Source organism: Neomonachus schauinslandi, chromosome 10, assembly GCF_002201575.2.
Source record: "Neomonachus schauinslandi chromosome 10, ASM220157v2, whole genome shotgun sequence".
Taxonomy (NCBI): Eukaryota; Metazoa; Chordata; class Mammalia; order Carnivora; family Phocidae; genus Neomonachus; species Neomonachus schauinslandi.
Window position 1 is genome coordinate 80501225 of NC_058412.1, and position 13191 is coordinate 80514415.

General features: G+C 44.7%; 1 protein-coding gene across 9 annotated transcripts in view; it reads left to right on the forward strand.

Moving 5' to 3' along the window:
* The window catches only part of IL1RL2 (interleukin 1 receptor like 2), a 47590-nt gene extending 38191 nt beyond the window's left edge, over nucleotides 1-9399 (forward strand). For 4 of the 9 annotated variants that reach the window (XM_021680329.1, XM_021680335.1, XM_021680338.1 and 1 more), the window contains 3 exons: nucleotides 4680-4841; nucleotides 6541-7605; nucleotides 8391-9399. In XM_021680329.1, the coding sequence (XP_021536004.1) occupies nucleotides 4680-4841; nucleotides 6541-6908 (530 nt within the window). In that variant the 3' untranslated portion in view covers nucleotides 6909-7605; nucleotides 8391-9399. Of the gene's footprint in view, nucleotides 1-4679; nucleotides 4842-6540; nucleotides 8167-8390 lie in introns of those variants that run through there. The other 5 variants (XM_021680332.1, XM_021680336.1, XM_021680334.1 and 2 more) reach the window with 5 other exon arrangements.
* Nucleotides 9400-13191: the final 3792 nt, after the last annotated feature.

Below are 13191 nucleotides of genomic sequence, written 5' to 3' on the forward strand. Positions count from 1 at the left end.
AAAAATGCAGTCTGACACACTTGCAAGGGACTAATCAGGTATATGCTTTGTGACGTTTCCTCCTCCTGATTCTCGTCTCAGCCACACCAGAGGGAGTGGTGGACTTGGATTTGAATCAAGGCTATGCACTTAGCACCTCAAAGACGAGAAATAACATAGCCTTGTCTGTCTCAGCTCCCTTTCCCGTAATCCGAGGATACAAATGTGACCCTCACCGTGACCGTGACGGGCAAAGCCGGCAGGCAGTTGTCTGAGAGCGCCCTTCAAAACCTCAGGCGGAGGCTAAAAGCAAAATGGCCTTAGCTTGATGTTTTTTGCTAGACTGGTGAATAAAGGATGAACTGATCATTTGGAAGTGATGAGAACCCACTGCATTTTTGAGAACAAGCCACAGAGGTTACATTACTACCCAAAAGCTTAGAAAGAAAAAAATAAAAGATGACCCCAAAATTGGGAGCATTTTGTATTTTGCTTTTCGAGAAGGTGTGAGAGTCCCTTGCTGCCTAAGTCTCTTCTGTCTCAGAGTCTGCATTTGCCCAGCATGGAGCACCTGTCTTTTCAGACACCTCACCTAAAAACAGGGAACGTGGAACACAGTCAAAAGAGAGAATTCACTCAGCAAACATAGGTTTTTGTTTTGTTTTGTTTTGCTTTTTAATGAGAAGGAAGAAAGAGAAACGGCCTGAGAGAAGAGAGACACCGTGGCAGGGTTTCAGACAAAGGTGGTGATGAACACGGATGTTTGCTGTAGTTTACAGACCAAGAAATACTGTATTCACTTGGGAGGCTCTGCTATGTGATGAGGAGAATGCCAACCCAACCAACCCTTTATCATAAAAGGATTAAATATTATCAAATTTTTAAGGACTTTTAAATCCTTTTTAAAATGTTTAAAAACATAAAGCCTTTATGAAATCCTAAAAAAATTTTTTTTTCATATGTCCCCTGGCTTTAGAAAGTCAAGTATATGACATTAAATTTAATTCAGAAAAATATCCACTTATGGAGTGGTGGTATAGACTAGTAATATTGAAGACGTTACAGAAGGAGTTTTAGCTGGGTTGGGTTTCTGCCGACTCCAAACACAAATTAATCATCCCTTGGGTACCTGCCTTATGACTCCAATTTATTAAAAAGCTGAATCAGCTCATGATCTAAAACTTCTCTCTCCCCTCACAGATTTAACCTTCTTGAGCCTCTGTAAAATCAAGCTCCATTCAGACATTTGGCAACTACTGATAGGACCTCCTCTGTCTCAGTTCCTGCTCCAGGCACTGGGGGTGGAACCCCACCAAAAAAAGTCCCCATTCTCATACGGCTTCCTTTTATGACAGGGGTTGGGGAGACTGAGGAAGAGTGAGTGTGCATGGATGCCCATGGGTGTGTATGACCATTTCCACAGGATGGCCAGGAATGGTGCGCAGAGACTTAAAGGTTGTCAGTGGTGGTTGGCGTGAGAATTTATTGAATGGGAAAAGGCTACAATGTAAACTCTAAAGTTCTGTACACATTTTAACTACAGATCTTCCTTGACTTATGATAGGTTATATCCCAATAAACCCATTATAAGTTAAAAATATCATAAGTTAAAATGCACTCAAGGGCGCCTGGGTGACTCAGTTGGTTAAGCAACTGCCTTTGGCTCAGGTCATGATCCTGGAGTCCCGGGATCGAGTCCCGCATCGGGCTCCCTGCTCGGCAGGGAGTCTGCTTCTCCCTCTGACCCTCCTCCCTCTCATGCTCTCTCTCTCTCTCACTCTCTCTCAAATAAATAAATAAAATCTTTAAAAAATAAGATAAAATGCATTCAATGCACGTAACCCACAGAACATCACAGCTTAGCCCTGCCTACGTTCAATGTGCTCAGAATACTTACATTAGCCTACATTTGGGCAAAATCATCTAACACAAAGCCTATTTTATAATCAAGGTTGACTGTCTCATGTGACTGATTGAATACTGCCCTGAAGGTGGGAAACAGCAGGTGTATGGGGACAGATGGTTGTCTGTGTATCGACTGTTGACCCTGGAGATTGCGTGGCTGACTCGGAGCTGAGGCTTTCTACACTGCCTACCATCAGAGAGAGGAGAGGTCCGCATATCACTAGCCTGGAAAAGATCAAAATTCAAAATTTGAAGTATGGTTTCTCCTGAATGTGTATTGCTTTTGTACCATCATAAAGTCAAAAAATTGTAATCGAACCCTCCTAAGTCAGGGACTGTCTGTACTATTATTTAGACAAAAACTAGAAGTATCCGAGATTTTACCTTCTTTCTTTGGGCTCAGAGCCACCCTTCTTTTCAAGTCTGTTCAACCAAACAAACTTCCATAAAAAGGGAATAAAAAGGGATGGCTTCTTCTTGGGTCCCATTAGGTTAGCTGTGAATTTCCAAATAGCCTGGAGCTCAAAAAAAAAAAATCACATTTTCTAATGAGATGTTCACTCAAACCTTCTAGCCCTGCTAGAATTTCTTACTCATTCATATGACCCCTGAGTAGAGCATAAGCATCCCCCTTCCATGTGCTTCTCAAGCTCTTCCCCTTCTTGGACTCTTTATCCTCCACTCCTAGCGCCTCATTTTTTTCTAAACCCTTTAAAATCCAGGAACTGCCCTCCATCCTTTATGAATTTTCCCCAAGAGCTTCATGCTATGGGGAAGTTTTGTTTCTTTCCATCTCTCCTGTTCATTCAGCCGTGTGATCTTGTAGCGCCTCATGTTTTTATTTCCAAGTCTCTGAAGGGTCTTTCCAGTTAGATCTTGTGTCTTGTTCATCTGTCCAGGGGTGAGCACAGTGACTGTTACCTGTGGTTGGTTGCTCAATTAATGCTTAGCTCATTCCAGTGATGACGAAATGTGCTGTTGTATTGGACTTCTCTGTACTGCACAGCAGATTCCTGGAGTCTGCTCAGAGGCTTGGTCTCTACAATGCCGTGTGCAATTGCAGTGACGAAATTCACTAGTGGGTCTGAATCACAGAGACTTGGCCCATTTTGCCTGGTGCAGTTTACGACAGTCCGCCATTGCACAGGACCCATCAAGAGTGAAGATGATGGAGACTCCTGCTTTCAATTCTCATTTTCACCACGGGGACTGGTGGACTTAAGAGTGAAAGGTGTCAGGTTGGAATTGGGGCTGGGTGACCTTGGAGAAGTGATTCTTATGTAACGGGGATAGGACCACCTTCCTCATAGGTCAATGCCAATGGGGTAGGAATACCAATTGTAACTGACAAATCACTGGAGGCTCAATGTGGATAAATCTGAGACTTAAATTCTTCAGGGAACCTAGTCATAAGGAGTAGAAACCCACACTTTTGTGAGTTTTCCCTCCAGAAGCCTGACTTGGTTCTGACTGTAAATATCAGAGAAAAAAATCTCTTTGTGCTTCCAGCAGGGGGAGGAGAAAAATCATTCTGAAATATCCTAGAGCACTCAGTTCTTATTAACAAGGCCTGCCCTCAGGAGAAACTAGTTAATGAAAGCCTTACCCGCTAAGGCATTATCAGAGCCTAACTGACCTGCACAGGAGGAAATATCCAACTCCAGCCCAATCTAGCCAACCTGCCCCACCTAAGTGGGGATAAAAAACGGAGAAATGCTTGTGAAGTTCATAGTCCAGAGTCACTAAAAGACAGATCTAATCACAGGACCATAGAACATGTCCCCTCCCTCCACACCTCACCACCCTGTAACTAAAGGCCAGTTTATAGCACTTTCTTTTACCGATGCATTCTATCCAGCTCTCAGAGAAAAGTATAAGGCATATTAAATGCACAATTTGAAGAGAGAGCAAACATGAGAGCCAGAAATGGAGGGATGTTGGAATTATCAGACTGGGAATTTAAATCATCCCTGATTAGCATGCTAAGGCATCTAATGCATAAAAGCAGACAGCGCACAACAACAGATGAGAGATGTAAGCAGAGAAATGAAAATCCTAAAAAGAACCAAAAAGAAAGCTAGCAATTAAAAAAAAAAAAACTGTAACAGAAATGAAGACTGCCTGTGACGGGCTTACTAGTGGAGTGGACATGGCTGAGCAGAGAATCTCTGGGCTTGAGGCTATCACACTAGAAACCTCCAAAACTGTAAAGCGAAAGGAACAAAGACTGGGGGGGGGAAAAAAGAACAAAGTATCCAATGAGTGTGGGACAACCACAGAAGGTGTAACATAAATGTAATGGGAATACCAAAGGAGAAGAAAGAGAGAAAGGAACATAAGTATCTGAAACACTAATGACTAAGAATTTCCCCGAATGAATGTCACAATCCAGGAAGCTCAGAGAATACCAAGCAGGATGAACAAAAAAACAAAAGCCTAGGCATATCACTTTCAAACCACAGAAAGTCGAAGGTAAGGAAAAAAAGTCCTAAAAGAAGCCAGAGGTGTAAAAAAAAAAAAAAAAAAAAAATTACCTATCGTGAAACAAAGATGTGAGTTGCATTCACCTTGTCCTCAGAAACTACGCAAGCAAAAGAGCATTAGTGAAATATTTAATGTGTTGAGAGAATGAGAACCTAGTGTGGCAATGCTTGGAGCCAAGGGAGCCAACTGGGTACTCTGAAGTCATTGAACCCAAGGGAAAAGGACATCATGGTAGCAAGTCAGACTTTCGCTCTGTTAACATAAGAGAATTTGTTAGGAGTAATTCTGAGTTTATCCCATTTCCTTTTCAGATGGCAAGCTGTATGATGCCTATGTCTTATACCCCAAGCCTCAAAGAGAAATCCAGAGCCATGAGGTGGACACGCTGGTGTTGAAGATTCTGCCCGAGGTGCTGGAGAGGCAGTGTGGATATAAATTATTTATATTTGGCAGGGATGAAGTTCCTGGACAAGGTATGTTTTGAGTGAAGTGTAAAAGCCACAAATAAAAAGGAAAGGCAAGTCTCTTTTCCTTCACTTTAGAAGTGGTGGGGTGGGAGGATCTGCTTGCTTTCCCCAAGGAACCATGGGGAGTCTTGCACCTCCTCAGCCCACAGCCCCCGAGCCGAGTTAGGACCAGCTCTCTTCTCTCTGGGGCTCATTCCTGTAACAGGATAACCTGGATTCCTGGTTGAAATAGTGTGACTCTCACTATGAGTAACACAAGCAGTTGGCTGATGACAGCCTTGGCCAAGGGACCAAATGGAGAAAAGAGGTCATTTGCCCTCATGCCCTTGAGACTGACTGCTGAGTATTCTCCATCAGTTCGAATATGTAAATCAGCTCATGTTTAAAGATGATTTTATAAACCCTAACTGCCCAGGCTTCTCCTACATAAATAAAATAGAATTTATTTATTTACGTCTCCCTTTGAACAAGAGTGTAGCTTTGGGCAATGAAGGCAACATCTCTGAACCTCAGCTGTCTTATCTGTCAAATGGGGAGGAGAATACTTCCTTAACTCGGGCGACAGAATGAAATGAGGTAAAACCTGAGTGGGGACCAATATGGAACTTAGCGCATATTAGGCATTCGACGGATAAAGTTTCCCTCTTGACCTACATGTTTTCTTTCTTGGAACGCTATACAACAAATGGCTGAAATTTGAAATAAGCATCCTGCACTAGTCAAGAGGAAACCAAGATGACTACTTTACAGCATTTGGTAGTGGCCTTCTCTGGGTCATTTGGAAAGGTTGCTGAGTGCTTTGGATTTGTAGGTTGCCCATATCCGTGGTGAGTGACAACTATATCTCAGCCCGCATCTTTTCAAGTTATAAGACCAGCCTCCATGAGGAACTGAAAATCTGATCTAGTGCTCGCCATAAATGTGTGGAAGACTTCAAATTTCATAAGCATATTCTTTCACTCACTTATTCAGCAAATATTTATTGAGCACCTGCTATATGCCTTGTAAAATTCTAGGGGTTAGAAGAATAAGCCAAAGAGAAGAAGAACATGAACTTGGGGAGGTCACAGTGTATTTTTATATTCTAAGAAAAAGGAGGATATAAAAGTTAGTCTTTATGCTAAAAAAGACCAAGTTTCATCCATAGCTGGATATTTCCAGAACTCTCCCCAAGAAATCATCAGGGGGTGTTCTTTAGTTTCAAGTTAGTCTTATAAATCCTGGGCATTTAGCTAGCTACGAAGCCCAAGAGGAAAACACAAATAAAGATTAATACAACATTGGAACTACCTACATTTTCCCTGTCCTTTTAAAATCTATTTATTTAAAAAATGTGTTCATCATCTAATATATACTAGACCTTCAGTTAAGTTGGTGATACAAAGTTAGGCACGATAAGACCCTTGTTCTGGGTAGGTCACGGTCTGTGGGTGCAGTCAGTGGGCTAAGGAAAGTGGCCTATCAGCAACTAACTACCAAAAAATATGACTTATGAACACAAAGGACCAATTTTTCTGGGAAAATCAGGAAGGCTTCACAGAAGATAGGATATATGTTAAAAAAAAAATCACTTTTGTTACCCATTCCTAAGTCACATTTATTTTAAAGTCCATGTTGCCTTTATCCAGGGCCCATTTCTAATATTCTCAGAGATTGATCTAGGCTCTTTCACTCCTGAGACAGTCTGCATCTTCTTTATTTGCAGCAGTGGCCAATGTCATTGACGAAAACATCAAGCTGTGCAGGAGACTGATCATCATCTTAGTTCCTGAATCCCTGAGCTTTGACTTGTTAAAGAACATGTCGGAAGAACACATTGCAGTCTACAATGCGCTCATCCAGGACGGGATGAAGGTCATCCTGATTGAACTGGAGAAAGTCGAGGACTACGCGGCCATGCCGGAGTCAATTCAGTACATCAAGCAGAAGCATGGGGCCGTCCAGTGGAGTGGGGACTTCACAGAGCAGTCACAGTGCGCAAAGTCCAAGTTCTGGAAAAAAGTGAGGTATCACATGCCACCCAAAAGGCCGCCACCATCTTCTTCTGCCCAGCTGCTGAAGCACACGTCCTGACACCTCCGGGCTGGCTAGTGGGGGGCCAATGTGGGGTTGGTCACCTGTGATGGCGTGGTCGGCATGGGGTGGCTCATGGTTGGACAAGGACACATGGCATTTGGGCAGTCGGCTTGAAGCTTGCCGTTGTGTACTTGTTGCTACAGGTCCTGTGTTTGCTGCTCATTTTGATCAGAGCTCCTTCTTTAGGGAAAGGCATCACCCTTCCAGAAGGCCCTCATTCACTTATGGGCTCTGATGAACACTCCCTGAACACAGAGCAGATGTAGCATGTGAGCCCCTGGGGAATGGGACATGGAGGACTGTAGAGCGGCAGTTGAGTTGTCAGGAAGTTTGGTGCATGGTGTGGCACCCATGGGGCCAGAGATGGAAGTCAGGGGATGGCAGGAGGCAATCTGTGGGCTTGGGGAGGGCTGGCAAGGAGAACCGCATTTTTTCGTGACCATGATTTTAGCACACTCATACTGGAAGCCACTGAGTGGTCACACAGACCGGTGGGGACCAAGTGTGGCCCCACTGGGATTGCCCATTAATCACCATCCTGTTGGGCCCCAGCCTTGAAAGGAAAGGATTTGTCAAATCAAAATAAGTAACAATTCACTTGTTTTTCCAGCTGGCCAAGAAGGCTGGGATTCTGAGCAACATGTGAGAGAAACAGCACACCAAGATGATGCGATTCTGGTCCACGTAAAACAAAGTAATCTTTCAGTTAGCCAGCGTCCCCTCATCACAGGTCCATTTATGATTTAACAAGGTGCAAGGACTTTTGATGCTCAAAATTAGCTGTAAACTCATCACTACTTTCAAAGACCCCCACCTGAGGAGCTTAGATAGGGTCCACGTCTCTCGTTCTGTGGCTGATGACATCAAGCCCTAACAAGTGGCCTGCTGGGGTCAGAATGTTTGTGTCCCCCAAATTCACATGTTGCAGTCCTAACACCCAGTGTCATGGTATTGGGAGGTGGGGCCTTCCAGAGGTGATCAGGTCAGAAGGGTGGAGACCTCCTGAATAGGATTAGTACTCGTAGAAGATACCCCAAGAAGTCCATTGCCACTTCGGCCATGTGAGGACACAGCAAGAAGTCTGTGATCTGAAAAAAGGTCCTCACCTGACCACGAAGGCACCTGTTCTCAGACTTCTTGTCTCCACAGCTGTGAGAAATTAATTTTTGTTGTTTGTAAGCCACTCGGCCTATGGTATCTCGTGATAGCGGCCCTAATGAAGAGTCCATGGGGGCTGGAAGGGGGTCAGCCAGTGGGCAGGACAGGGGAGGGGGAGGTGGGGAGGAGCAGGAGGGGTGAGAACAGGGACCCCAGCATGCAGGGAGGAGCAGAGTGTATGGGGAGCAGGGAAAAGGACCAGGGGGCTCTGTGTCCTTCTCGGGCTGCCGATAGCATAAAGTGTCTGGTGGGACTTTGTCATCTTTCCCAAATGGAACTCTCTCCCTGTTAAACACTACCTCCCCTCTCCCCTGCCCACAGCCTCTGGCAACGTTCTGCTTTATGTGTCTATGATTTCGGCTCCTCCAGGCACCTCATGTAAGTGGAATCATACAGGATTTGCCCTTTTGTGCCTGGCTTATTCCACTTAGCCGTAGGTCCTTAAGATTCACGTGTAATATTTGCTTTTTGTTTCATTCTTCTTATGGAGTCCCCCCTCCCTTCTTTCTTTCTTCCCTGGGTGAATGGTAGCAGGTATCGATTTTATTATGGTGACAAGGGACAACCAACAGAAATAAGAAGCTCAGGAGGATCCTTCTAATCAGATGTTTGTGAATTCTTTGCTTCTCGGTTTCTGTCTCCAACATGGGAGTCGTGATTCTTCATGGAGAATTTGCCAGTTTAAGTAAAGGAAGCTGCTTCTCTTGGTGCACCCAGGAGCGAAGTGATGGTGGCTGATGTGTTCCTCCTGTTCCTCTCACCCCTGAGTTTTCTCTCCTCTGCTTGGTACCTGGAGATTGCCATTGATGCTGGAGAAGGCTCTATGGCCACAGACATCAGAGGGGCACTTTGCCCTTCACTGTGTCCTATGTGGAGCCCATCCCCTACAGCCTTCCCCTCCCTTCCAAGCCCTTTCTCTCCAGAGAGTGAAGAAAGGCAGAGCAGCCCCACGAGTCAGGAGACAGGGTGAGACCCTGGGATGTGTCCTCTTGTCAGGCTGTCCCAGTTGCCTATGAATTTTAGAAAGAGATTCTCCAGGATTCTTCAGTGACTAACCTTTTATAAATAAATGACAAGTTGAGGCTGTCAGAAAAAAAGAAAGCCAATCCATCAGAGGTAAAAGTATTTTCTGAAAATCTGTGACTTATGGGAGACCAGTACTGTTGGTGAATTTCTTAATTGGAATGATTTTTTAAGTCAAAAACTTCCTTCCCCTCCAACCTGTGCCCTATGTTTCTTTTTGTCTAAAAGTATGTAAAGCTGTATTATTAATGCAATAACATGAATGAATTATATCCGCACATTGCAATTCTATTGTTATTAAATATGTTTTGTGTCCTATACAAGAGGTGCCTTTTCTCAAGGGTTCTGGCCTTTCATGTATTTGGACATGGTGCTGGTGTTCTCAGGCTTGAATATACTCTCCTAGTGATGGACCAAGTGCTCTGAATCAGGATTTGTACAGCACAGCCACATGGCTTCAAAGATGGATAAAACTTGTCTTATCCCAGTAAGTTCTGTCCTTTTAAACAGTGGCCCTTTCTGATAATTTGAGGAGCAATGTGGATATCTCCCTAGAAAAAATGTACATACACACAAAATTTTGGCTGCATTTTGAGAAGGTTGACAGAGTTTTTCAAGCTCCTCAGTGGGACCTTATAGAAGGTCCCCAGGCCGTGGGAAAAAGACCCCTTCCCTGGAGGGACTTTCATTTCTGCACTTATAAGATGTGATCTCGGAATTTTACACGGTTCTGTGTAGAGGTCCAGTGATAAACGTGCCGAGTGAGCCATTTGGGGGTCCTCCTAAAAGTTGTTTGGAAAGGAACACAGACTTGGGATTTTCGTGGTATTTTAGTCATCATCTAGCCCAGGGCTGCCTTACTGGTCTGCCACAAATGAGCTGCAGGTCTCCGAGGACTGTTACTCCTGAGATATTTCCTCATGGCGTGTCTGGAGCTGTAGGCCTTACCTGTGTGTGCACCATGATGTAAAAAAAAAAATTGGGAAACAGATCCTAGTCAGATGGGGGCCGGAAGAGTGAAGGGAGTAAACTAAAGATGCTTGATACTTGGTGGCAGAGCTGGGACAGATGTCTCCTGTCTTCTCACTGTGCCGTGGCTCTTATCCTACGACAACTTTTCTGACCCTCTCAGTCCTGTGACAACAGCCACTCAATGGAACTAACTCCTAGAAATCTGAGAATGGGCTTCTAGAATTACACAGTTAGGGCTTCAGAGTGATTTCCCTTGATTTACTCTGGGCTTTGTCAGGATCACACACATTTTTTGTTTGGTCTTGTTTCTACCTGGCAGTAAACAAAACTAGCCTTTAGGTTCATACAAAATTTAACATTCAGGATTAAGAATTTCTTCAATAAGTTTTACCTTTCTTGAATGGATCCATCTGAATGGCTAGAGGTTTTAGATGAGAGAGGTCAATGAAGGAGGCTATGTCCTTTCCTGGGACAGCTTTATCACAGCTAACACAAAGCACTGGAGTTAACTGAATTTTACCTCTTGCCTGGAGCCTCATTACCACTTGGGGCCTGGGGGTCCAGGGCTCTGCCTAGTGGGGAAGAGCTTGTATTTGAAACTTGACTTTTCCACTAACTGTGGGGCCTTTGAGAAGCTGGTCAACCTCTCTGAGCTTGTCATCATTCGGGGTTGATGTGAGGAAAAAAGAGATGACATAAGTGAGTATGGGCATGATAAGTGGTTGCTATTTATGGACAGATTGGACACACCTGAAAGAACTCTGCTCATGATATTCAGGGGAAAAAGTTCAATTGAAAAGGAAAAAAAATCCATTGGCACTGAATGTTTTGCAATAGGCAGCTCATGGCTTTTGGAGAATCCTAAATTTTCTACTAGCTTCTTAAAGTCACACACGCAAAAAATGCCCCTGGAGACGGGGTGCTCCGTATTGGCATCGATGGATCTATGACTGTGCCCCGAGCTGTGGGCTCTCGGCTGGAGTAATTTTCCAAACCATCCTGCCCTGTCTGCTGGCTGGTGTCCTCTTCCACATATGCAGGGACCCCCAGCCTTCCTGATCCCCTGGGTATCCACACAGGAATATCTGCTCTGATGGAGACTTTGATTATTGTCCTTGCTTGCTGCTTGGTCTTGATGGTGGGGAGCTCAAGGAGCTTTGAAGCCTCGTCCTGGGAGATGAGTGCCAGGAATAAGCTTCAGCCATACTCATTCTACCACACAGTAGCCCAGGCCAGAAGAGTATTTGAAGGAAGTACCTGAACTGGGAAGACCCAATTGACAATCCTATCCCTCTCCTGGGCCTCTGGAGGATAACGCTGTTACCCCGCCCCTGGCCTCAAACCCGTCCTACCACCTCTTAGATCATGTTCCCTTCCCCCTTAGACACTCAGCAGCTGTGATTCCAAGCACCCTTGCTACGGTACTGGGGATTGTTCACTTCTTGCCATAATTTCACCCAAACACTCCTAAAATGAGAATTGAAAATTTGCCCTGAAGACTGCTTCCAGAATTTCTGTAGCAGGGGATCAGAGGCACTCTTTGGTTGGGGGGTGGTGGTGGGAGAGAAGTGCTTGAAGTAGCATTTGTGTAGACAGCCCTTGGTCCAAAATGGAGAAACCATTAATGACTCATGTCAGAGAATGGGCTGATTCCTAACAGAGATTTCAGGGAAGGGGTGCTGGAGTTCCACTGAGCTCCCTCCATTTTATTCATAACGCAGTCTCCAAAATGTACATTTCCACTGTTTTGTAGGTGTTCTTTAGCATTTAATCTCAGCATTTAGACCCATAATTAAGCTGCTAGAGATCAAGGAGCATTAAGCCTCATACTAACTATTTGTCATTTTGAATACTTGGTGATACCCATCTCATTTTCCATTTTATTATTATTAGTTTACTACTTTGAGCATTTCCATTGTTAATTTCCATGAGTATTTAATGGAATAAAGGGATACAATTTGGTAAAGATACAAGTAATTGAATTGCCACTGAAATGGTGGTTAGAAGGTAAGATTTATTTGCCGGCTGATGGACTCATGTCTAAGTGTGCATAAGAAAGAAGATTTAGATGTCCGTGGATAATGGACAAAAAGGCAGATTATATGAAAGCTGAAGGTCACCACCCATTCTCTCATGTCTCCCCAGCGGGGCTTGGTGAGGTAAAAGAGGCCTTCACCCCATTCCTTGGGGGCAGGCCCCAGGTCTCTTGGGATAACTTGAGGGGACAGGACTGACCTGAGGGCAAGGGTGAGAGGTGAATGGGTCAGAGGAAAGATGAAATATAGGTGTTGAACCCCTCGGTTACCTTTTGGCTCACCTTCCTATAATGAGTCAGCCCCAGAACCCACTTCCTTTGGTTTCTCCCCCTCAAATACCGTGAGTCTGCCCATGAGAAAGTCCTGGGTGAAGATTGAGTCACATCAAATAAAGGGCCCGGGAAGGTCTGGTCTTTTCCCAGAAGGTCAACCGAGATAAAGACACACGTGAAAGTGCTTGGCAACCTCACAGAGCTACACGGAGCTATCTGACCTACATGGGGACTGGGGGGCACAGACCCTCAGTGTCTTCTGCCCCTGCTGAGCCCCGCAGTGACTCAGAGAGCTGCCTGCTGTGGCCCAGTCCATTGACCTTTCCTTGGCTCTTGATCCTGATTCATATTTTCATAAACTTTCTTTCAACATATGCTTTGTTTGGTTGATTTATCCAGGGCTGTGTCTGGAAAATTAAGAAAGTGGAAAATTCCTCCCTGGCTTCCCTCTTAGAATAAAGACTATTGATGACAAATCCATGATGATGTCTAGAATAAGTGACTGGGGGTGACGCTGGCTCTCACAGCTGCAGAACATCAGGTCTCAATGGCTGGAGGCCACACATCTCAGATGGAATTCTTCTGGGGTCCTTGACGGATGGGAACCCTTCTCCCTTCCATACACAGGTAGCTTCGAAGGGGTGCTGCCATTTGCTTTTTTTTTTTTTTTTACGTTTTTATTTATTTATTTGAGAGAAAGAGACAGGGATTGGGAGACTGAGTGGGGGGAGGGGCAGAGGGAGAAGCAGACTCCCTGTGGAGCAGGGAGCCCAATGTGGGACTCGATCCCGGGATCCTGGGATCATGACTTGAGCTGAA